This window comes from Camellia sinensis, chromosome 1 (assembly GCF_055761805.1).
Source record: "Camellia sinensis isolate YWXY chromosome 1, ASM5576180v1, whole genome shotgun sequence".
Classification (NCBI taxonomy): Eukaryota; Viridiplantae; Streptophyta; class Magnoliopsida; order Ericales; family Theaceae; genus Camellia; species Camellia sinensis.
In genome coordinates this window covers 144,225,447-144,252,295 of record NC_138961.1, presented here as the reverse complement: position 1 = coordinate 144,252,295, position 26,849 = coordinate 144,225,447, and the positions used below count along the sequence as shown (strand labels likewise).

The window sequence follows — 26,849 nt, the reverse complement described above, 5'->3', positions numbered from 1 at the left end:
TTTTTTTTGTGCTTATTTCAGATTTTCCATTTTTTTTTTCTTAATTTTTTTTTCCCTTTTCAGATTCACATTAAAAATAAATAATATTCATAAAAATAGGTTAAATAATATTCATAAAAATAGGTTCCTCAAATATGGAAAATGATGATAAAAATTCATAAAAATAGGTTCCCCAAATATGGAAAATGATGAATAATGGCATTATCAATCTCTTAGCCTATTTTCCATAATGAATAATGGCATTATCAATCTCTTGGCCTATAAGAAAATGAGGTATCTCCTCCTAAGTTGAATGAAATAGATTACAAACATGAAAGTCATGGAGATGGTCAAACGTAAAACGAAAAAAGGAGGCAAGTGGTGGAGGACTAAAATTGTGAAAATAAAAAGGAAAAAAAAAGCAGAACCAGCCATGTGGGTGGAAATAATCTGTGGTCTAGTAATCTACAGATTGTTCCGGCGAGTCTTCTACGACGACCACCACCACGATGTCCTCACCTCCGATTCCATTGCTCTTTTCTCCATCGCCACTAGGTATCCCCTTAATTTTTTTTTATTTTTTTTCTGTTTGGTTGCTGAGAAAACGCCAGAAAGCAGAAGAAAATGTAATCTATAAACTGAAGCTGAATTTGTTCATTTTTCTATTGTAGACTCGAAAAGCTTTATGGTGGAAAAGTTCATGTTGGGCTGCGAATTCCAGACGCCGATTCTCGTTCCCGACAGAACATTGATATGGTCCTTGTTACCAAAGGGTAGGTCTATTCGCTAAACTCTGTATCTTTAAATCTGTTTGGTTCTGTAGAAATTGTTGGAGAAAGAGATAGAGCGAACACACACACACACAGAGCAGTGTAATTCTTGAGCTTAAGACTATTTTGCCTCACCTTGTGTCGATCTTTTCATTTCGAGTGCATAAATTGTTAAGGTTAATATGACTTTTGCAATATGACTTTTTCAACTTTTCTCTCGATCCTAACTAGGTGCATGCTTGCATTTCTTTTTAACAGGGAGGCGGTGGTGATTTGTGTTCAGAATTGTTCAGGGATTGTATCGATTAATGCTGATGGAAGTTGGGTTTCCACTGGTGGAAATAGCCACAAAACTGAGCAGTATCCAGATCCCGTAAGTCCATGTTCTTATGCAGTGATTTAATTTGGACATTCTTTTAGCATGTTTTTCACTGGAGCAGTGTGTTTCATGAATGCTTTTGAATGTGATTTTAATTATTGAAATGAGTTAATCAAGTGATTGTGGGATAGAAATTATATGCTAAAAGTTGAAACTATTCTTATAAAATTATTGTGTTGGGTCTTCTAGAGACCTTGAGGCGGTCAACAGTAAACATAGTTGTCCTTGGACTTTGAGGGAAGTACCCACACAACATCTTTGTAATTTAGAAACTAGGGAACTAGCCTATCTTCTTTGCTTCAGTAACATGTTACAAGTTTTTATTTTTTGGTAGGTAAAGCGAGTTTATACCAAAAAATATAGATATTACAATGACGCTCAACAGACAATCTTCATGCTAATCTTCATGCTGTGTTTGGTTTAAGGATTTGGGGAGGAATTTGGAAAAAGAAAGAGAAAATGATGGTGAAATTTGAATAAAATATACCTACAATTAACCTAGTTTTACATATTTTTTTCCTTTCCTTTTCTAAATCACTTCCTAAATCCTTGAACCAAACATAGCCTTAGGGTCTACATAACTTTAGAGAAGCGACACCGTAGCCAAAGACTTGGATTAAACATAACACCTAGCCTAATAAAAGTAATCTCTCACAATACAAGAGGCTAGGGAAACTAACACATCCTTAGACAAATAGACTAAGAAATACAGCAAACTCAGAAGGTGCACATCCACAGTGCATCTGCCAAAAAGCATCCACTACATCAGCTTGCAAGTGTTTGCATTCTACAGAGCACAATATAGAAAGAATTGACTATTGGGATGCTTTAAAGGTCGCATAGGCTAGTCTGTGATACATTGGGAGCTGTTGTGCAGAGCTTGTGGATATCATGAAGGACTTATGTGAGAAGAGCCATGAGGTTGTCAGGTTGAAAACTTTGAAGTCATCATCTTGGAAATTGGAATTATATTATACGTCATTGAGGATATCAAGAAGTGAGCACAGTTCCAGACCTTTAGGGTTAAGAACAAAAAGACCAGTTATATGAGCATTAGAAAAATGAGACAAATAATGCAAATGTTGATTAAAAAACAAAAAGATAATCATTTTGAAGAGATTTTGACTTCTACCAGAATTTGTCCAATAAATTGATTACTGATTTTCAACCTACTGCATGACTAATGTGGTGGAGTAATCCCTGGTTGGGATACAAAATTTCAAGGACATTTTTTCCGAGTTGGGACTGCCTTTCCATATATATTCTGGATGATTGAATGCCAAGGGATTTGGGTAATATGCCTCTGCAGCCATTTTGTAGCAAAAAACATTTCTAGAATCAGATTATTACTATCTAGGTTTCTTTTAGCTGTGTTACAAGACTTTTAGTCCAAAAATTTAACAAATCAGTAAGATGATGTCTTTTGTCTGTTCTCGAAGCTTTTTAACCTTATAACATGTGTGGGAATTTCTGTATCTCAGGTGGCAGAAGCTAAACGACAAGTTTCTATTCTTGAATCCTACCTTGAACAAAGGGGAGCCACTTTTCCAAAAGGGTATTTGTCTTGCAGGGTTATATGTCCCAACCCATATTTCCGGTATGCATTGAACTCTTCCCTTGGTTGTGTTTATCCTAAATACAATGTTTATTTTTCTCATTAAAGGCTCTGCTTTCTTTTAATTTTCTTGATGACTCGATGGATTATACTTGCTCATCCTGAATTTGTGTTCCGTTGGTTGTGTTTATCCTACTCAAATTAAGGGGCTCTCATTTCCTTCAATTTTCTTGATGACGATGGATTTATACTTGCTCATTTCAAATTCGTGTCTCTGCTTTATTGCTGCATTATTTTATGAAGAAATAATGAGTTCATTGCCTTAAAATTTACATCATTACCACTCAAATCTGATTACCTATTGGTCAAAGGTCACGCAGTTCTCATTTTTTTTTTTTGAGTTTTGCTGGGAGAACATGAAAATTTGGCTTGTGGGAGTAAGGTCATTTTTATATTTAGTTGATTAGGAAGGCTGTGCTTCTTTCCCACTGACAGTTCCAACATAAATGCTATGGACAAAAGGAAAAAATATTCCTGAGACAGCATTGGAAATGTTTAAGCATGTCATACAAGCACAGGAATGGATTTTGAAACCCTTGAACCAAACAGGGGTGTCAGCACCCAAATTGGCAAAGAAAGGGGCAAATGTGGAGTAGCATTAGTATTTCGACTAGCTGATAACTGCACTATCCAATTGTAGTTGATACAGAAATAATTGTTTCTACGCCTACATACCACACACCTACGTAAATAAGCTTATGCGTGTCTTCCACACCAGTTTAAAAAGACTCATTGGATGATAACATGCGAGAAAATCATAGAAATGACAAAAAGTGTTTCTGGATATAACAATTCTCTGTACAGTGTGCACACTCAACCATGTCTGTAATTGAAACTATTACAGTGCATTTTATTAACATGAAAACTGCAGTTTGTTACAATTCAAATTTATGAATCTTTCTAGAGAAGGCTCTACACGCAGTTATAAATATTTCATTGCAACTATTGAAGTTTTATTATATTTTACATTGTAATTGTTTCTACTACCGTTAATACATCAACTTCAAATACCATTGATCAAAAAAATATTTCAATTACAGATACTGCTTTTAATACATGGATCCACTATAAGTGACAGTATGCTTTGACTATATATGAATGGTAAAAGAAACACGCAAGATAAGGGTAATTGGGTTTGAGTCACGGATACAACGTCTCCAGAAATGGCAGTAAGGCTGCTTACATCTCACCCTTTTTATGCAAGCAGGCATGCACACAAAAAATGGCATGTGAAAAAGAGTGAAATATCTAAAAAGGTAAAGGCACCATTAATGCAGTGTTTACCTAAGTTTTAAAAAGCTTTATTGAGGTTCGCCTCGATGCTTGCCTCGAGGTAAAGCTAAAGCAAAACGCCTCAAGGCTTTGATTTGTAGGCCTTTCTCGTCAAGGGCACGCATAGTCTAAGCCATGCGCCTTAGATGCGTTTTGTACGCCTTCTACGCATAAACATATAAAGAGTAAGCATATGAAAAGTTTGACTTAGGTTAGGCTCTTGTTAAATTTAGTCTGGTAGATGGTTTATGCATAAAGAATAAAAAGGAAACCTTTTGCAACTATATTCTATAGGAAAGATTTATAAATAACTAATCAAGAAAAAACACAAAATTAATGCTTAGTGAGAAGCTCAATCACAAAAGTTAATATTACCAATTTCACTTTGAATAAAGCAAAGCTTCCTTTTTTGCAGTGAGCCTTGAGCAAAAAAGTAATTACACCTTTATATTTAATTTTGATGTATTTATTTATTGTTTAAAATATTTAAATTATTTACTAAATATAAAAATTTAGAATTTGAAATGCTTACGCTCCAATGCCTTAAAGTTTACGCCTCGCCTTATGAGGGGTAAAGCGTCTCACATTACACATTCGCCTTTAAAACCCTTGGTGTTTACACATGGTTGTTATAGATTGCTTCACTGTTGCAATTGAAAAGTCTAGTCCACACTTCTCCTTAAAACGTAGGTATTAAGGAGAGGGAAATTGAGCCTTATAACCAGCACAGATGAGGTAACTCCAGGCGATGTAGGACACATTCCAACACACTGTCCTGGACTACAACATACAGTAGTCGGACAAACGGCACACCAATCATAGGCCCAACCAAGCTCTAATACCAAATTGAAAAGCCTAACCCACACTTCTTCTTAAAACCTAGGTATTAAGGAGAGGGAAATTGAAGTCTTATAACCAGAGCAGATGGGGTAATTCTAGGCGATGTGGGACACATTCCAACAGTTGCAACATTACCTCATGGACTCTAACTCACATTTCAAAACTGTGAACCGTGGAATGAATAAAAAATTGATAAAATATTACTCTATGCAACAACCCTACATCATATACTGGGACTCTTGTTTAGCAATAGGCAGAGATTGCCAGATGACATCTTCAATTTTGGTTTGCCTTTTTACTTAATCATTCTTTTTTTTTTTTTTTCATTTCCGCAGTGCCATTCATTCAGACTATTTTCCATCTGAGGTTGTGACCTATGAACAGTGGGAACAATTGAAACCAGAGCCTAAGAGCATGTTTTCTGGTTGGATTAAGGATGCATTTCGTGGTGGAAAGAAAGAAATGCAGGAACCAACGCATAAGAAACTTAATTTTATCCTCACCACTGCTCCAACATGGGATAGGTTTGTTGCAATCTGTGTTGAATTTTTTGTTGCTTATACTGTTCCATTGGCGTAAAATGTTTTATATTTGGTGGAGGATGTCGATAGTAATCCCAAGATGTCAAGTGTTGTGCAGCAAGAAAGTGAAACTTGCCATTAACTAGCGTGCTGCAAGACTTTATAGTTTGATGTGTGCACAATATGGTGCATGTTACAGCATCTGCAATCCTTCATGAAATCCTTCATCAAATTTAAATTTGATGAAAATTTTGGTGAAAATGAGATTCAATCCATTCATCAAACTTAAATCAAGTTTTCACCAAAAAGTTCATCAAATGAGGAATGAATCAATTTTTTCATCAAATTCCAGCAACTCTTTTTTCATCTAAATTTGATGAAATTGTTAAAAGATGAAGGAATGGAGATCAATTTTTTTCACTTGAATTGGTTAAAGGAGGTTTTTGGAGTAGGTTAGTTACTTTTAAAAATATTTGATAAAAAAATTGATTCTCGCCATTTTAGTGAGCTATATCAAATCAAAATTTTATTCTAAATTGTTGAACAAGGACAACTCAAGTGGAGAAGAGAAGCCAAAATCTAATAAGCTTGGGCACTTCTAAGAAAGTGGTATGCCTGTCATGTCGGACACTGACACGACATGACACTCATCGGGTCACTTCTCGACACCTGGCATCACAGTCAAACATGTCATACTATTGTTTAAAACTTTCTAGACTCCACCACTCTTCAAACACTTACATATGCATCTATAGTTATTACAAGTTTGAATAAAATAATTTTTGATAAAAGTGATCAATATAAATTTATATATATATATATATATATTTTCCTCCTTTAGACATTATAAATTAGTGTTACATTGCATTTTGTTATTATCTTCGAATTAGATATTCAATACATGTCATATGTCAATTGCTTATCCTTATAGATGACATATTATAAATATAAAAGTATATATTTTGCGTGTGTCCTCCCACATGTCGTGTCTTACATTTTTTGAAAATTTTCATGTTAAGCATTGTTAGATAGCTTGATATACATTGTTGAGCCCATTTTGTAACCGCTTAGGCTTTTTGAAAAATTGGTGGTTTAACATGGTATCAGGGCTCTGGTTGGGAGAGGTCTTGAGTCTCTCCTTTGGCATTTGGTATTCTATCCCCATTTGGTTTCTACCTCTCTGTTTGGTTACTTGCTTCTCCTTCCGTTTGGCTTTCTGCTTGTGTCTCCATGTGCAAGACGAAATTGCACGTGAGGGAGAGTGTTGGATAGCCTGATATACATTGTTGGGCCCATTTATGAATCACGGACATGTTGGGGACATGCGTCAGACACTTGGGACACAATGAGGATACACTGAGGACTATTTTTTTAATTTTTTTACTAAAATAGCGTACTTAAAGTTGATAAATTTGATAAAATTAAATATTTGTCATAAAATACATATTAAATATTTAAAATATGACATATAATAAATATATATAATAAAATTATATGTTTTGCACGTGTTCCCAATGTGTCGTGTCTTGCATTTTTTGAAAATTTACGTGTCCCCGAGTCTGTGTCGTGTCACGTGTCTGTGTTTGTGCTTCTTAGCCTAACAGCTCAGACTTTTGGGAAAATTGGTGATTTAACAAGCGTGTCCTCATCTCTGTTTCGTTGTCCATACTTAGGCCAAAATGACAAGGGAAATAGCAAGAACACTATTCGGAAAGGAAATGAAAACATAGAATGATTGGGGATTTGGAGAGGAGATGAGAGATGATGTGTAAGGTCTTGGGGAATAGATGGATGAAAGTAATTCAACATATGCTATATTGAACATCTCTTGTAATTACAGTCACATTGGTGAATCGTAGATGACCAGCCAAGTGTGCCTTTGGATTTGCCTTGGAATTTTGATAAAACTCATCAGGGCATAAGTGTTCTGTTCGTACTATTATTTATTTATGAGCATTCTACATCTTCCTGTTCCTATGTTAGATATTTGTCACTTGGAAAAAAAAATATAAAGGTTTCTCACACCATGCACATGCAGGTTGGAGCTTAAAGGTAATAAATACCTCCTTGGAGAATTTATGGAATTTAAAGGGAAGCAGGACGATACTCAGTTGTTGAGAAATGTCAAGAGATCCAAAGTTAGTCGTTTGATCATCCAAAAGACAAGCATGTTTGGTTTAGGTAACTTCCCACCCTTCTTGTGCTTCCTCATACATGATGTCTATTAATGGTAGTCTGTTATGCATGTTCAGTTCATTTATTATCTGTGCATGTTGTGAAGGTGAGATTGTTTTATTGCCCTCCAACAGTATTCTCTCATAATAACCTATTCTACAATAGAAAAATAAGACAAGGGAATCAAGTCCTGTTTTTCATAGGGGTTCAGCTGTTGTCACATCTTTGCTTTATGCAATTCCATTTTTATTCAACTGTCTGTTGTCCATCAAATGCAGCCCATTCTAAGCTCCAAGTTTTGTATTCTCCTTGGGACTACCGAAATGAAGGGGCTTCAGCTTCTGAGTGGAAGGAAGCCACTGTTAGATCAAGTACAGAGGTGCTGTTTCAGCCTCAGAATTTGACTAAAGTATGCAAGTTCAAGCTATCATCAATTGTTTCCATGTCTCTGAGTGCCTGAAGATGTTGTATATCATTGTGAGATGCAGGAGGTAACAGCTATCCTGTTACATTTTGAATACCCATATTTGTTTCTATAAGGTTCATATTTGAGAATTATATAATGCATGTTGCATGTATTTCAGTGGAAAATTGCTCCAGATTACTTTATTTGAGATGACATCAGTTCTTTATGTACTAGTTTTTTTGGTTTTTTCCTACTTGATCTTTATTCCTCCATTGTGGTGATTTTGTTTTGGAGTTTACATTTCATCTCCTTAATTATTTGAAATGTTTCAACTCAGAAAATGATAAATAAATAAAAGAAAAGAAATGTTTTAACCAGAGTTTCACAAGCTTTAGTACAGTAGGAGCTGCATCTGTTAGAAATTGCAGTTAGAATGTGAAGTATTTCTTTAATTTCTGGATCCAAATTCACCTGCTCGTAGGGAAGGGAAATGAAAATTCTCAAGATATTCATCCATTTTAGGAAAATACATTCAAAATGGCTGAAATTTTGTGGCAATGAAATAGCCTGATGATTCAGCCTCAAAGAGAGATATTCATCCATTTTGGGAAAATACATTCAAAATGGCTGAAATTTTGTGGCAATGAAATAGCCTGATGATTCAGCCTCAAAGAGAGAGTAGTCAGGTGGTTTGTTTTACTTTCGGCGTTTTGATTATCGTGTTGTGTCGTTGAGATTTTAATTTCCGCTCTTACTTAACCTCTCTTAACGTTTCTAGGTTAAAATTTTGAGTTTTGGGCATTGAAACTTGTGTCGGGGATGGAATCAAATTTTTGGCTTTGGCTAGAAAAACAGCTCGTGCAGATTTGGTAACCGCTCGAGTGGAATCACTCGGGGATTTTGGGAATTCTGGACAGAAAAACCGCTCGTGCGGATCTAAAAACTGCTCAAGCGGACTTGGTTGAAATTTTAAGTTTTTCTCTGGCTCAAACCGCTCGTGAGAGGAGTGTGAATCCGCTTGTGCGGATTTAGATTTCCGCTCGTGTGGAATTTGAACCGATCGTGCAATTTTTGACATGTTTGTCTCAAATTTTGAGCTCTATGCCTCAAATTTGATGCCAAAAACATGTTTTATACACTTTTTCATATCTCTTCCTCTCTATATTCGTCTTTTCTCCTCCATCTCTCTACAAACCCATCCAAACTCAAACTTCTCTCTAAGATTTAGCAAAAACTATCAAGATTTTGATAGGGCTTTTTACACCAAATCCAAGACAGCTACGTTTTCACCGATCGAATCAAGATTTCATCAACGTTGGATTTTAGGGTTCTTCTCTCCTTCCTCTCCCAAGCTTGAGGTGGGGACATTCTTAGAGTTATATATTTTTTTTGGCAAGTCTATGCTTGTTTGGAACCTTTCTCTCATATTTGAATTGTTAGAATATGGAAAATATGAAATAGGTGTGTATGTGTTATTTTTTATGTTAAGTAAGGGTAGTATGGTCATATGATATCTTGTATCTCACATATATATTTGCTAATGGTTTAGGTTTAGATTGTAAGCCTAAAACATACGTTGAATAAGATATTCTCTTCTTCGCCTTATTTCTTCTCTTCTCTCTAACACTACCCTACTCTACATCTTTCATATTTTTGCACTTCAACTTGGTATCAGAGCTTCGATTCGACCTTGCTAGGAGTTCATCAGATTCTTGAGATTTTTCTGAGGTGAAAACGTGCTGACATCATCTTTTGTACGATGATGTCAGCATGATGTCAAAATTTGAACGAACAAGGTTGGCCCTTTATACTCGCCTTCTTCTCTTAATGTTCATGGTGATTTTTTGTTGATTTTTTTGGAATCATCTGATGTGAGTTTCCTATTTTTGAATCTTTTTCGTATTTTTGATGCTCATACTTCAATCCGTCCCTAATCTCCTTACTCATAGTTGTTTTTTGATATTGGTCGGTATCGTCGTTTAGTTGGAAAGTTGATTTTCCTTACTGTCACTCGTCCGGATAATACTTATGCTGTGAGTGTTAGCCAATTTATGCATGCTCCTCGTCACCCACATTTTGATATCGTGTGTCGTATTTGCGTTATCTCAAACGTGTTCCTGGTCAAGGTATACTTTATCGCCCTTCTTCTTCTTTGTCTGTCACTGGCTTTAGTGATGCTAATTGGGCTGGCAGTTGGAACGACCGTCATTCTACATCTAGGTATTGCACCTTTGTTGAGGTTAATCTTGTTACTTGGTGTAGCAAGAAACAACCAGCTGTTGTTCGTTCGAGTGCTGAGCTGAGTATCGTGTCATGGCTCATACTGTGTCCAAGATGTTATGGGTTTGTTCACTTCTACAATATTTTGGTATTCGGGTTCCCACTCCTATGAGCATGTACTGTGATAATCAAGCCGCTATTTTCATTGCTAATAATCCTGTGTTTCATGAGCGTACAAAGCATATTGAGGTTGATTGTTATTTTATCCGGGATTTGTTGTTGCGAAAGCAACTTGAGACACCATATGTTCGCTTCGATGATCAACTGGGTGATATACTCATGAAGCCCCTTGCTCGTTCTTCATTTCAGCGTCTCTCTTCTAAGCTAGGCATGTTTGATCTCTATGCTCCAACTTGAGAGGGAGTGTTAGAATATGAAATATGAAATAGGTGTTTATGTGTTATTTTTTATGTTAAGGGTAGTATGGTCATATGGTATCTTGTATCTCACATATATATTTGCTGATGGTTTAGGTTTAGATTGTAAGCCTAAAATATATGTTGAATAAGATATTCTCTTCTCCTTATTTCTTCTTCTCTCTAACCCTACTCTACTCTACATCTTTCATATTTTTGCACTTCAACTTGAGCTATGATTTTGGGTTCTTGAGCTCTAGATGATTTTAAAAGTAGATTGTCTCTATATTTCCCCCAAACTTTGAGAGTATAAGTTATGTTGTCAAGTGTGACTGGAAAAATCCTTTCAGAAATGGAAAAAAATCTAGTTTTGGTGGAAACCCTAGAAAATTTGGGAATTTTGGGAAAAATATTGAGTTATTATGAAATTCATTCTTGATAAATTATTATGGTGAATAATTGATGGAGGGAATTCTATAATTGTATCTAATGAGGGATTCCATAGAAAAATGAGAAATGTTTGATTTTGAAGCTAGATGAATAGCTTATTGTTGGTTTGTCTTGAAAAGACCAAGTTTGAAAATGATGATTAACATGTGGAGAATGCATGCAATGTGATATTGTTATTTATCCATTGGATGATATATTGTGAAATTACATTGAGAAGATATGTGAAAATTTTGATCACAATGGATGATTGTGTGGTAATTGAAAATGGAACTATTATAGAGCATTGTTACATGTTGCATTGCCATTCCACTTCATTTTCGTTATCATTGGTTTCAAATTTGCATTTGAAAATTATTGCTTTGAGAAAGGAATTGTTTTGTGAAACAAGATCATCTTGAATTGTTTTGGAGTAAATATGTTGGTAAGTCCGGATAAGGGGTGTAGTTTGGTATTGGTCAAATTGGCTTGAATGTACATGGTGAAAAACTGAAAACACGCGCGGATGAGGTATCACGTGCTTTCTGGTTAGAGATTGGTAAAGTGGCGGTTGGTAGTGTTTGATATGCCTACTTGCAGATACCAACGTAGGGATTACCTGAGTCGTATTTACCACCTCTTGAATTATATTGAAATTACTGAATTATTGTGTTTTCAAATTTGCATCATGCACAAGATTTTCAAAAGATAAAGAAATATATTTTGAGCATGGTATGACATATGCATTCATCTCAGAAGATTACATAAAATGTATATACTTTGTTAAGATCTCCCTACTAGGTTTTGTGCTCACCCTAGTGGATTTTGTGCAGAAAAAGATGTGGTGATTCTACCAAGTTGAAGGCGTGGAATGTATTTGAGGGCACATGGCTCTTTTCTTTTGTTATTATTTTGACAAGCCGAGAGTTTTACATGTATGGGTTTCGATAACCATTTTGTGTAACCAGGTATAAGTCTTGGAACTTGTAGCCCATGAGGGCATTAAATTGTATTCGACTTGATGTGTTACATGCTATAGATTCATATTCTAGGAAATGTTGAATGTATAATTGTATGTGAAATATTGTTGTTAATCTCTTAATGAATACAAATATTAGAGATTTGATGATGATATTAATGATGAGGCATTATATCTCGTATACATTTATGAAACGGAGGTTATTAAGTTGGAAACAAGATCATGCTAGAATATTTTTGAGTTTTCTTATGTTAATTATTTAGGGACGTTAGAGAGAGAGAGAGAGAGAGAGAGAGAGAGAGAGAGAGAGAGAGGGGTAACTTCTTTCTAGTGAATATGCATGTTTGTGTAATGAGTGTCATTGAAGAATAGAAGCTATTATTGTCCATTGGAATCATGATCCCGTAAATGCTAGACTATCATCCGTCTCTCTCCAATGTCTTATCTACTTTGTTTTTCTATCTCGCCTACTTTGCTTCCCTAGTCTTGTATTCTATGGTCCTCTTCTCTTTCCCATATCAGTTCTTTTCGTTTTCTGTCTTCTTTATCTTTATATCTTATCTTATCCCATCATTCTCTTCTTTCTCCTTTACCGGGTCTTTTTCTTTTATCTTCTTTATCTCTCTTTCCTTTTTTTTCCCCCTATATTGTTTCATGGTATATTGAAAAAATAAATTAGGATATGTATATATATATATACATATATTTATATCAATGCCCATCAAGTGTTTGAAGAAATTCTCAAGTTGCTTTGGAAAAGTGGGACTGAATGTTAGGTTCATGTGGGAGGGGGGAACATTATATTTTTGCTTTTAGGATCATTGTTTCAGTTCAGGATTGAACATTTGAGCCATTTATAAGCACCCTTTCAATGCGTAAAGTGGAATTTTGGTGAGACGGGGTGACCCTTTGGTTATGCTGGGGAGGGAAATGCATGTGCCCTAAACCTGCGCAGGTTCCACAGTTGGAGATGAAAATGTTGCAGTTGAGGACAGAAAGGTGTTGATGCAGTACTGGAACTTGGGAAAGGAAACCTTTTTGAGTAGATACCAAAACCACCTCTTGAACAACCTAGGCTAAAGAAAAAGAAGATTGATATATGTGAGCTTGGGATTTCTACAAAATTATTGGATTATTCTTAAGATTGTGAACAATCTTCCTCCCCAAATTGATGAAAGCACCCATAAGAAAAACTTAAATAAAAATGATAGTACTGCAGTGCTGCTATATAGTATTACTCTGATTAGATTAAAAAAGGAAGTGCGCTATGATGATCAGTGAAGGGGTCAAATTAAATTTGCATGTGGCGAACAGAACAGTGTAGGAGATTCCCATCTAGGGCACAAAATGAAATTGTTTTGCTATCTCATTGCTAATAGGAACCAACTTATCTGTCTGTCTATCTCTCCATAAAAAAAAAATAAGAATAATAAATAATATATGGGTGCAGCAGGAACATAGGTTCTTCAGCCCTTCTCATCCTGGTGCCCAGCCTGCTAGCCTAAAACCCAAATACAATGCCCTTGTGCATATAAAATAAAATTATTAAACATGTTGTAATATATGTAAAAGCAACAAATAAATTAATGGACGGCTGTCTGCAAATCAAATAACTTGGTAGTGTCACTCTCCAAATCCGTATCAACCATCAGTTTTTCAAGTTTCTTGTTGCTTATCCTCTGTTGGTAGACTCTCGTGTCCTCTAAACTGCATACATATAACAACAAACAAAAACACACATAAATATATATATACACGTTATCAAATCTGTCATTATATTAATTATTATTTAGAAGTGGATTTAAAAAATAAAAATAAAAATAAAAATAAAAATGGTAGAAGTGAGAGTGCACTGACCTGTGAGTCTGGTGAGCAGGTGGAGAGAGCATGTGGGCAAGCTTAAGGGCAGCAATGTTGGAGTTGATGACCTTGTTGAAGCACAGATATCGTCCGTAGGATGACACGTCTTCGAACACACAGATGTGGGCATCAACTAGAAACCTCAGATCTACGGTCACAAATACCCCATCCTCGTACATCTCAGCAGCTCCTTTCAAATAGGGGTTATTGATGTTCATCAGAGCAGGAGGGCCTATCAACATCCCTCCGTTTACAGACACCATATTCACACCCCTGTCCATGGCTAGTCCCCATGCCGTCTTCTCTGCCAGTGTCTTTGACGCTCCATGCCAAAGCTGTCCCAACCCAATTCCAACACAACGTCAAATTTAACACTTAAATGTTTTTTGCTAACACCCCCCCCCCCCCCTAAACATGGTTGCCTCAACTTCTTTATCTTAGCTGGAATTTTTATTGTTTGTACCAACTATAATAAACAAATAACAAGGTACAACTTCATGCTAGTCAGTTAGTTGGTTTTATTGCTTATATTCACCATAATTGTATTTTGAGTTGGTTTTTGCCATTGCCCTATTAATGTCTTACAAAATGAGAACATTACATTTCACTCATGAGCAAGCAGAGAATGTATATCATATTTATTGCTTATATTCACTATAATTGTATATTGAGTTGGTTTTTGCCATTGCCCTGTTAATGTCTTACAAATTGAGAGCATTACATTTTACTCATGAGCGAGCAGAGAAAGAACAGCAATGTTAGGTATCATGAAAATTCTTTTATGAAAATAATCATGAAAGATTTGTGACATTTGGATTACACTTAGAATAAAGTACCACACACTAATCAAGGTAATCTAAGGGTCACAAATCTTTCATGATCATTTTCACGAAAAAATTTACATGATCCCTAATATTTCTCGAGAAAGAATGTATATCATATGTACCTTGTATTTCTTACAAAAATTGATGTCGCTCCAGTTTCTTTCATCAATGTCTGGGGCTGTGTTGCGGCCATCTCTCCAAATAATAGCAGTGGCAGAGGAGGTAAATACCACCTTCTCCATGGCGTCCGTCTGTGCACACGCTTCCAATACGTTGTGGGCGGCTCTTACCTCCACTTCTGCCAGAAATTCCTGCACCCACAACACAATCACGCTCTTTTAATTCATGTTTTAAGTACTGTATGTACTAACCACAAGCACCCCAAATGCATAATGCAATTTCTTAAAAAGTAAAAAAACAAAACAAGATGCTCTAGGTAAATACAATTTCATATTTTGCTAAATGTTTTATTGAATTTCTGAGGTCTTTCAGACCATCTAGATTGGGGTGTCATAAGTCAACTAAATATTGGGTTTGGATTAGGGCTGAGCAAGGAATCCGTGAAATCCGTAATCCGATCCAGTCCAGTCCAATCCGATAGGTTTGGATTGGTTTTTTGAATCCGCGGTTCGGTTCCGGATTGAAGAATTAAAAATCCGTAGTCCACGGATTGGTTCCGGATTGAACCCCACGGTTCCGGATTGGAACCGATCCGGACCGTATACAAATAGTCTATATTTTTATTATACATCCTCCCCCATAGTATCTTCTCTTATTTTATATAAAATCTAAACTCAAACCTAAAACCGTATAATATCTTATTTTATTACTTTTGTTTGTATTTTCTTATGGTTGTTTAAATTCAAGAACAGTATGTCACTATTATAGAAAAACATGTTGCTATTATGGAACTGATATAGCGCTATGTTTATATTTTTATGAAATTAAAGTGTTATATATATATATATATATATATATTTGTTATTTAATTATGTGAATCCGTGGTCCTAAACCGGTTCAATCCGTATTTAAATGGATTGGTTCGGATTAGTTCCATGATTTAAATGGATTGGATTGGTTCCAATTTTTCAGGAACCGTAAATAACGGATTGGTTCTAGTTTTACCCCAATCCGATCCAATCCAAACCATGCTCAACCCTAGTTTGGATGCATAGTTTTGCAGCTAATAATGTTCAAGTAATGGGAGAGGAGCACGACTCACGTTGGAAATGACAGTAGAGATAAGGTTAAAGTGGACACATACGAAGTACAATACAACACAACTGTCAAGAGACAATAATTTGAGGACGGTGGAATTTGGAAAGTAGGTAGATGGCCACGTTACATTTAAAGATGGGTATTGTAACAAACTTCCAAAATGTATTATAAAATAATAATAAATAAGCAAACTTCCAAGATGAATGAATAAAGGTAAACAACTAAAAACTGCAGACTGATTTGCTACTGAACTTGTGATGAATTCTATGCTTAGAATCATATAATCTCGGTTTAAACGTATGGCAATCATAAAATCTAAATCTCACAAGTAGGGATATATTTAGTGGAAAATATATATACATTTACGCTATGGTTGAGGAATTTAAAAAAAAAAAAAAAAAGAAAAAGTTACGGTTGAGGAATTTTATAAAAAAAAAAAAAAAGTTACGTGAAATATAAATAAAACATTTCACATTTCATTAGTTTCATATATTTTTTTTTTCTTTTTTCAAATCCCCAATATTACTAGTGTTTCACTGTGGTGTGTGTATGTGTAAAGTATAGATAGAGGTATAGAGCAGAAGATGGATGATATTTATAGTTTTGTGTTGCATAAAAGATTGTTGATGAGTAGTAGGAATAGTGATTCAATTTGTAAAGAAAACATAGAGTAAGTATTGCAGTGGATAATAAATACAAATAAAATTGGGGGAGTAGTGAATTTAAAAGTAAGATGAGAGAGAGGGAGGGTAAGGGTAGAGATTTACATCGTAGGAAGGGTGGTCAGATGGGGGCTCAAAGCAGTAAAAGAGGCCGGAACAACCCTTCAAAGCGGTCAAGATGCTGTGGTAATCCAATGGGTCTGAATGGAAGACTCTCAACCTATTCTCCTTCTCATCACAGGATGAAGAAGAAGATGAAGATGAAGATGATAGTCCTTGATCTTCCTCATCCTCCTCATCCACACACTGGAAATGGGAATGGGAATGAGTAGAAGTTGTAGTAGTAGTGGTTGCATGGACGGTGTAGCCTATTTGAAGGAGGCGTTGGACGAGGTTGGATCCCAAAGGCCCTGATGCATCCATTACACATACAACCCTCTTCAAGTGGCTGCTGCTGCTGCTGCTGCACCACTCTTCCTCCTCTTTCATCAAATCTGCTGCTGCTGCTGCAGGTGCCATGAAAGAAGAAACACCTCACCTCACACAATCACGTACTAGAGAGAGAGAGAGAGAGAGAGAAGCTCAAAATACTACTTTTAAAGCTTCTTCTAAAGGTGAAAAAGTGGGCTTGAAAGCCGAGATGGGTTTTCTATATTTATTTATGGCAAACAGAGAGAGAGAGAGAGAGAGAGAGAGAGAGAGAAAATCATGGGAGCGTGTGGTTAGTAGATATAGATGGTTCGGTGGTGCTGCCAGTCAACCAAAGGAGTAATTGTTTTTGTAAAGAAGTTTGTTTTTGTTTTTTTGCTATGTGAATCTTTCATTTGGGGTATTATTTAATGAGTAATGTTGGGAATTATAAAAAAAATATTATAAAATATATTATGAAGGTTTTTTATTATTTAATTAGTATGTGGTGTTTTATTGTATGTGTAATCTAACACCAAGGATCCTCTAGAGTTTTTTTTCCTAAAGTTTCCTAAAGTGGTGTATTGTGTGGTTGAGATTTAATGTTGAAAAATTGAGGTGACTTGTCATTAAATCTCAACCACACAATGCACCACTTTAGGAAACTTTAGGGAAAAAAAACTCTAGAGGATCCTTACTCGCAATCTAAAGGTGGAGAATCTTTCATGATCATTTTCATATATTTTTTTCATGACTCCTAGCATTACTCTTATTTAATACAGAAAATTTGTGATAAATCCAATTGAAGAAGGGTAGAAGGTATTAGGTTAAGTGAATATTTTTTATTTGTAAAAAGTTTATATTTTGTGAAATAGTTTGGTAAGAAGTCTTAGAAGATATTTTGTTTCTAATTTTACCTCTAGACTTTTTTTATCTGTTTGACTTTTCGTTAACTATCTGTTCAAATTTATATCTATTTGTTCAAAAAATTTGTCTATCTATTCAAATTTATATTTATCTGTTCAAATTGTTTGACTATATGTTTAATTTTTCCTCCTATCTGTTTAATTATTTTTCTAAATTCTATTTATCTATTCAAATTTATATCTACCTGTTCAATTTTTTTCCCTAAATTCTATTATCTACTCAAATTTATATCTATCTGTTCAATTTCCCCCCCTAAATTCTATCTATCTATTCAATTTTTTTTCTATCTGTTGGAAATCTGTGTCAACATTTTTGTTTATCTGTTGCAATCATCATCATCTACATCAATTTTTTTTTCCAGATTTGTCTCATAAATATACATACATACATACATACATGCACCAACACCTATATGTTGCAATCCAAACCAAACCCTATTTGTTTTAAATTTTTTTTCTCTCTATTCAAATATTTTTTCTTTCTTATCATTATCTGTTCAACACAAAAATAAAAACAAAAACTTTATCTGTTTCATCATCATCAACAACAACAACAAATATGTTCGGATTTGAAATTCTGATACGATAAAAAAGCACTTGTTCAATATCTGATCTATTTACTCTTTCATTCAAATCTGAGCAAACAAAAAAAAAATCAATGACAAATAGATCTAAGTTAAAATAAAAATAAAATTATATCTGTTTATCATCAGCATCACCAACAACATCAAAAAATAAAAAAATAAAAAATAAAAACATTCATCGTTGTCATCATCAACAACAATAACTACAACTACAACTACAAAAAAACACAAAGACATATTTGATCACACAAATCTTATATCTAAGATCATCGGTGGCCACATAGATCTGAAAAAGATGAGAGAGAATGTGGAGAGAGAGAGAGAGAGATATGCATCTATTGTATTCCTCGCTTAAATCAGGTAGCAGTTTCCCATAGCTAATGTTTTATAACCAAATCAGATTCAAACACAAACACAATATAGATTTCAACTATAATCATCATCGACAAATACACTTTTACACGAAAACACACTAGTTTTTTTTATTCTTTTAGACGCTTGCAATGAAGAAAGCGAAGGTGCTTCGGCAAATTCGTCGGCAGTTCGGAAAGATCTGTCCCCGTTGAGACCAAGAGAGGGACAAAAGCGAAGTTATGGAAAAACAGAGGCAGAGTTGCTGCGATCTCAAATCTAGGAAAGGTTTTGAGATCGTTGCCTCAAGAGAGAGAAAACAAGAGGAGAAAAAAAGACGCTGACACTAACACACACCACGCGCCGCTGCCGCTATGGCACTATTGCATCAACGATCTATCCAATCGATCTGGAAAGAAGATGGAAAGAGAGAGAGAGAGAGTGCAGTGGTACCGAAGGGGTTTCGGGAGTGCTGATAGAGGATGAGAGAGAGAGAGAGAGAGGGGGATGGCTGTAGACGTCCCCGAACGCCACGGGAGGAAATCCCCCCCCCCCGGCGGTTTTGTTCATTGGGCTCACTATAGTTCAGGACTCAATGTCACGGTCTTGTATCTAATCTCGCAGAGTGCAATTCAAGACCGATGAAATCATCAAAGAGTCCAAATCCGGTAAATCGTTTTTGAAAACAGATTTGTTTGAAAGAAATGCCAAACATGGACTGCTTTGCCAGATACAGAGTCGCCACCTAAATATTTTATTTTGAGAAAATTTAGGAAACCCTGACTCGTTGCCTAAGGCCACGTGTCCGTCATCACCAAAGTTGCCTCGGCTCGGGAACTTGGGTACGATTTGGGAAGGTCACTTCGTGAGCACCCCCGCTCGCCCGATCGAAAATCGGCCTCTACTAACCATGATATTGGGTTTTGAAAATACTATGCGTTCTTATTCCGGTTATTAGCCTAGATTTACTATGTGATACGCACAACATACAAGTATAGACTGGATCGCCTGAATTGGAACAAAACATTTCATGTTTGTTTATTTGAAAATGGTTTGATGGTACTACCCGCAAGTAGGCTAAGACATGGATTTTCCACCCTCGGGTGGGCTTTAGAAAACATGATTTTGCCACTATCTAGTGGGCTTAAAACTCACAATTGATGAATTGTTCCAATTCAGATAACCCAACCTTCACCCACAGGCATTCAGGCAGGTATATCACATAAACAATTAGCCTCATTGTAAGCATGCTATCATGGAAATCACTCACACGCATGTAAGGATGCTAAAGCATAAAACTTACCGAATACTCCAAGCCAAAACAGAAGCTATGTTAGAAATCCATGCATGATCCTAACTATATAGAGATGTCTAATGCAACACATGCAAAATGCAACTAAGATAGGCTTGGCTATTCTAAAGATGGCATATGAAATGCTACAACTAACAAGTATTCAACTTGGAATTGAAATACAAATGCAGTTAGTATGGTGCGCCGAGCCCGGTGCATGTAAGACAGATGAATGATGCAAACATGCTATCATACTGTATGCTAATTGAAACATGCCCTAATCTAACCATCATAAGCTGGTAAATAAAAGGGAGAAAGACGCGGGGTTGGAAAACATACATCACACTCACGCACACTTATTACAACATTGCCCTCGCTTGGAGGGTCCGAAAGAATAATACAGTCCGAATAAATACAACAGTCCGAATAAATACAAAATCCTAATTAATTAACAAATTAATCTAGGAAAGCAGTAAATGACACGCAAATCCATGGACCGCCTCGGCTCTGTTCCGAATGATGGATGATGCATGCTCGAGTTGCCTTTGCGCGGAAATCCCTTGCAATGCCCCAATTAGCCTCTGTTTACAATTAAGCCCGAAATATTGCACGAAGCTCCAAAAGACTGCCGGTATCTGATTTGCTGCAACAGAGAGCAAGAAAGGGCATGGCAAAGTATTTTCACATATGTATGTATCCCTCAATTCTCGTGCCACCAATCACGCATCTCGATGCATGATGGCCGAGGAGTCAAATTGCACGACTCAATATGAAATGAATGCACATATAAACATAACAAGATCGAGACTCCATCATGGTTAATCCGGAGTGTCGGCGACCGGGAATTGAGACACGTTCCGTCACTCGGAGTACAAAACGTACCTCGTTTCCCGTGCTTGGGCTAACTCCTATCCCAAACACGATGCAAATGAGATGGCATACACAATGTGACTAACATACAATCTAGCATATGCAATGCTATGAAATGGCATACACAATGTACGATGCAACATGACATACACAATGCTCTAACACACAATCTAGCATATGCAATGCTATGAAATGGCATACACAATGCATAATAGACTTACACCAACATAAGTGGACCTCAGCCACACTCACATCAGTAGCCAATAAGATGAAAATGTAACCACCGAAATGCGTGCACACATGCACGTAAACCGATGACCGAACCTAAGGCAGAACGTGCAACTCTAACAAGGCATGGCAAGGCATGCAACATGCCATTCAAACATGTAAATTTCAGCACTGAAATACAATGCTAAATGGTCCCGAATCATGCAAACATGGTACCTGATGCATGGAATAAGCCCCGAAACTCAAAACTAGACACATGTATTGACTTGTAGCTATACTGTAACGACCCCAAAATCCGTATTAGAGATTACCTTTACGGCCTATTGTGTTAATGCATTTTGATTTATTGATATGTGTTCAAATTGAGGAATTATTTGTTTAGCCACGACTGTAAAATTGAAATTACCGACCTTTACGGGTTCAGAAATCAAAATTGAGTACTTGGGTATTTTAATGGGAATTTTTAGAACTATTGGGGAAAATTAATTGGAAATCTATTTTGTCTGACTCGTTAATGCATGTTTAGGTGGTTAACTTTATACTGCAAATTGAAGGCCCTAGAGGCTTCAGAAACCAGAACAGGGGACATATTTATGATCAGCACAATTTTTAGAGTCACCTGGGAACTGTAATTGAAATTTAATTTTTCGCGATTCGTAAGGGCGTGTTTGGCTATTCCTATTGTTGAAAGCTTAGGTGTTGGTTATATATATATATGGTTATGATATGTGAGTGGTGAACTTATCATTTGGAAGTCAAATAAAATATTTGGGGGAGAGAGAAGAGAACCGTGAGAGAGAGGGAAGGAAGAAGAGGAAAGCTCCTCTAATCAACACTCATGGGGTTTGAAGATGCTTGAAGGGGGTGAAGAAAGAAAAAGAAGATCATCCATGGGAAGCTTGGGAGGAATTGGAGAAAGCTAGGAGAAAGACAAGGATGGAACTAGGGTATGATCATCTATCTCGAATCCTTATGTTTGAGACATCAATTTCATGAAATCATGATAATAAGGGAAGCTTTGAACCCATTTGAGTTAGGGTTTTATGTATACATATTGATGGAACCTTGATTTCCTTAGAATTTCTTGATTGAAGAAGTATAGGCATTATATTTGTGTATTTTGAGGTTATGATGGTTGATGGAGAATAATATTGTGAAATTGGTCATGTATTAAAGGGTTTTGGACTTTGATTTACATGTAATTAAGGTTTGATTTTGAAAATGAAAAGCCCCAAAGTTTCAGCCATTTTCGGACAGCAATCTGCCCAGAGCCGCACGTGCGGCCCTGTTTCCCGCACGTGCGGGAGACAGCTTTGTCCAGCCATCTTTGAATGAGCATATCTTTTGCCTCGGGGCTCCGTTTTGAGTGATTCTTGAACCTAAAATCAAGCCCCGGAAGTCTAGTTTTCAATGGAAGTGGTATCACTCCCAAATTCTAAATAAAAAAATAGTTATGCCCAAATTAGTGACGACTGTTCACTTTCTGTCAACTAATTTTATACCATTTCTTCACCTAAACCATTTTCCATTGATTTCTCCTGTTTCTGTGACATGGAGTATAACTTATTAAGAAATAATGAGCTTGGTACCACCATGGCTAATTAAGTGAATGATCAAAGAGAATAAGTAAATGATCAAGTATAATCTCACATTATGTGTTGTGCACTGTACTTGTAGGTCGAGACGAGAACATCGTCCTATTACCACCGGGAACTGATCACTGTGAGTAGTAGTTCTGCAATCGTACGTTTACTTACCGTAAATAATTCTTATTGTTAACGCACTGTTCTTTGTAAGCATTTATGTTGTTTAGGGATCGGTGAGAACATTAAAAGATTATGTGCACTTCGGTATGACGCTGAAACTACTCTACATTCTGATTATGGTTAATGATTATCCTTAATGTATAATAACCTGTAAATTACCTATAACTCCGCACAAGAATTATTAATATTATGCAACTGGTTGGCAAGAAGGGATTATGAATATAAACCCCGCTTAATGGGAACATGACATTTTGAACGTCCTATCCTGGACTCCTACAACCTTATTTAGTTCGATACATGTTTTATGACATAGACATCTGCCTAAAATGGATTAACGAAATGAAAATCGAACAGAACCATGGGTTTCCTTATATGTCAAAGAATGGAATATCAATAACATTGTTATATGACTCACGTTATGGTGCGACTTGTTCTATCCCCATGAATAGTACTGTAACGACACATGTGTTTCTGTAAATAATTATTATTAATACTTTGTTATATGTAAGATGACTATGGCTACATGTAATGAATCATAAAGGGAAATTTATGTGCACCATTGTGAACGGTATTTGTATGAACCTGGCATTATTATGTTATGTTTATTCACTTCGTTTATGCTATGACATAATATGAATTGTTCAGTCTTCAAGAACTATTGATTCCTAGTACGAAACTAAGTGCTGCAATACGAACCACCTCTTGAGTCCATACATACAAGAGCTGGGCTTAGAGCCAATTTGGTCCCTTTATGGGTCACCCGGTTATGTGAAATTATGAAAGATATAAATTGTGAAGATATGAAAGGAATAACTTGTGAACTTATGAAAGATATAATTTGTGAAGATATGAAAGGAATAACTTGTGAACTTATGAAAGATATAATTTGTGAAGATATGAAAGGAATAACTTGTGAACTTATGAAAGATATAATTTGTGAAGATATGAAAGGTGAATTTGTGAACTTATGAGGCCGAGGGCCACTTTGTGAATTTGTGAACTTATGAGGCCGAGGGCCACCTTGTGAATTTGTGAACTTGTGAGGCCGAGGGCTACTTTGTGAATTTGTGAACTTATGAGGCCGAGGGCCACTTTGTGAATTTGTGAACTTATGAGGCCGAGGGCCAACTTGTGAATTTTGAAATTATGAGGCCGAGGGCCAACTTGTGAATTCTGAAATTATGAGGCCGAGGGCCAACTTATGAAGTATGAATCTGTAGCTTGTGAAATTGTGAATCACAAAGGCCGAGGGCCAATTTGTGAAGTTATGCATCTAAGTTAAGCCAAGGGCTAATTTGTGAATGTGTAAACCCATCAGACCAAAGGCCAACCTACGAAGTTATGAACCGACAAGACTGTCCTGAAATGTGTACAGAATCAGACTAACCACATGATTTTTGCATTTACTTATCTAATTAGAGAAATGTGTACATTGTAAGTAAATTAAGTTAATCTTTAAATTGTTTATGTACTACTGTTCACTGAGCTTGACTCACTTTGTCTTATGTCTGTTTCTGTAGGCACTCCACCTGGAGGTCAGTTTTAACCCATGGCATCCGTGCCTCTTTTGTCAACCTCAGAGTATCCAGGCACTTAAGTGAAGGCCGCCCTTTTTGCTAAACTTTTGATTTACACTCTGATTGTTTGCTTAAGGTTGATGCATATATAATTCCTTTGCCTGTCCATGTTGTTTTACGCCCAATTCTAAGGGCTGGGTCTGTATATATATATATAGCTGTACATAGCTAACTCTCTGGTGCACGTCACCGTATGTTTATTTGCCTTATGTTCTGTCTGTGATCCTGGCATGATAGTGGTCGCTCAATGGATGCAGTTCTTTTATTTATGTTAATTTATATTGGTAAATGCTTCCGTTCAGGCCCCATATGATATGTATACCAGGTTATGCGTCCGTTTCTGTGTAGGTCATGCCCAAACTTTTAGGGGCAAGTTTAGGGCGTGACATATACAAAGCATGCATTATTTGACTATGAAGCACAAAGACAGAGCCAAGGCGGTCCCAAAACATGAACATTTCTAGTTCAAAGCATGACCAAAAGATGCTAGCATGATGGATTGAAATAGCATGCAACTTTGACTAGCAAACATGGTTTACATGGCATGCATATGAAGCATATGGAATCTCACCAAACCAGAAAAAATCAGTGAATAAAACATGTCAAAATATGTCCAAATAATCACTGAAATGCAGCCAACATGTGCAAAAATGAGGAGCTTCTTTGGAAGGGCATACAAGGGGTAATTAAGCACATGCATCATAGACACTTAGCATGACCAAACCAACTCTGGAAATCAAATATGACAGCCCTAAAACTCACCAAATTGACCCTGAAATTGGTATAGGGAACATGCAAAGAAAGGCCTCTTTGAAGGGCCTTGAATGGGATTGGTCTACACATGCAACATAGACCTAAAATATGGCAAATGGGCCTCGAATAAAGCCAAGGCAGACCTCAAAACCCTCAAAATGAGGCCTGAAATCAGACTTCGATGCATAAAAAATGGGGTCCCTTTGGGAGGCCCAAAAGATCCCCAAACAAAACAAGGAGAGAGGGGGTCCTCCCCCTCTAATTTTGGCCCTCAAAAATGGATTTTCAGTGGCTAAGAGGCCAAACCATGGCCAATGCAAGTGCTCTAATGCATGGCCCTAATCATGAAGGAATGAAGCATGCATAGGGGAAGATGACCACAAACAGAGAATAGACCTTAATCAAACATAAAGATGATATCAAAACAAGATTTTTTTAAGTTTAGATCGAGGTCTAAAATGGCTCACAAATAAGGCTAATGTATCATGCAAAAACAGCCCTAAAAGAGAGATTGAACAAACAGGGCAGCGAAAGGCCTCAAACAGCAAAGAGCCCTTCAACAAAGTTGAAAAGGGGCTCAAAACAAGATATTTTACAGTTTATGGCAAATCTCGAATATGCTCACAAGGCTAAAATATGATGCAAAAATAGCCCTAAAAGAGAGATAAGGGGAAAGGGGTAGTAGATGGCCTCAAACAGTAAAGATCCCTTCAACAAAGTTGAAGAGAGGCTCAAAATAAGGTACTTCACAGTTTGGTTCGAAGCCCAGAAATGCTCAAAAACAGGGCTAATATCTCATGCAAAATAAGCCCCAAAAGAGGGATAAAGCACAAAGGGGGAGTAGAAGACTTCAAACAGAGAAAAGTCCTTAATCAAACATGAAGATGAGCTCAAAATATGACTTTTTTTAGTTCAAGTTGAAGCTCAAAAATGTAAGCAAAAGGGGCTAAGATATAGAATAAAATATTGCAAAAATGGGGAGAATAGGAGCTTATCCTTGTAGCCTAACTTTTCAGCAGCCTTTGGTCTAAGGAAAGGAGTTTTCAACCTCTGCAAATGACTTCCAAGGAGCTGGAATGGATGATGGTGGTGTGGTGCTATGGGTTGTAGTGTAAATGGACCAAGGAAGTTAGGGTTTTGGAGCTTGGAATGGTAGCAATGGAGGGAGAGGTGTATATGCCTTGGTCAAAAGTGTCTAACCTCCCTAATGGAAGAGGAGGGCCTCTCTTATAGAGAAGAGAGGCCAAAGCTTCCCTTGGAAGCTTGAAAGATCCTCCATACACGTGTATGGAGGATGCCCCAAATGATCTCCAGCTGGCACAGCTGGATTACACTAAAAGAGAGGAAAAGCAATAAGCAGGCCGGCCAGTTCAAGTGGCCGGCCGGCCACTCCCCCTGGTCGGCCGACCAGGGGTCAAAAGGTTCAAGAACAATTGCTAGTCGGCCTACCCAGAAAGGTGGCCTCCCAGATGAGTAGAAAACAACTCTGTGGAGAAAAACCAGAAAATATGACCCAGGAGAGAGAAAGGCTAG

The 26,849-nt window shown here is 36.6% G+C and overlaps 2 protein-coding genes and 1 long non-coding RNA gene across 3 annotated transcripts; 2 read left to right on the top strand and 1 right to left on the bottom strand.

The window, feature by feature from the left end:
• The first annotated feature begins 157 nt into the window (after positions 1–157).
• LOC114310842 (uncharacterized) lies at positions 158–12,157 on the top strand. The gene is made up of 8 exons (XM_028256940.2): positions 158–534; positions 651–752; positions 1,008–1,122; positions 2,610–2,725; positions 5,191–5,379; positions 7,415–7,557; positions 7,830–8,042; positions 11,853–12,157. Exons 1-7 carry the CDS (start codon positions 311–313, stop codon positions 8,009–8,011), a joined length of 1,071 nt encoding a protein of 356 aa, XP_028112741.2. The 5' UTR covers positions 158–310; the 3' UTR covers positions 8,012–8,042; positions 11,853–12,157.
• A 1,186-nt stretch (positions 12,158–13,343) lies between these two features.
• Positions 13,344–17,316, bottom strand: LOC114310843 (phenylacetaldehyde reductase). Its single transcript, XM_028256941.2, has 4 exons — positions 16,668–17,316; positions 14,805–14,993; positions 13,856–14,193; positions 13,344–13,705 (listed from the first exon to the last, which is right to left on the bottom strand). The coding sequence occupies exons 1-4, from the start codon at positions 17,079–17,081 to the stop codon at positions 13,582–13,584; spliced, it is 1,065 nt and encodes a 354-aa protein (XP_028112742.1). The 5' UTR covers positions 17,082–17,316; the 3' UTR covers positions 13,344–13,581.
• Positions 17,317–21,998: 4,682 nt separating this feature from the next.
• On the top strand, positions 21,999–24,847 carry LOC114310827 (uncharacterized). Its single transcript, XR_003646296.2, has 3 exons — positions 21,999–22,167; positions 22,898–22,942; positions 24,507–24,847. It is a non-coding gene; the product is annotated as an uncharacterized LOC114310827 (long non-coding RNA).
• The last annotated feature ends 2,002 nt before the right edge of the window (positions 24,848–26,849 follow it).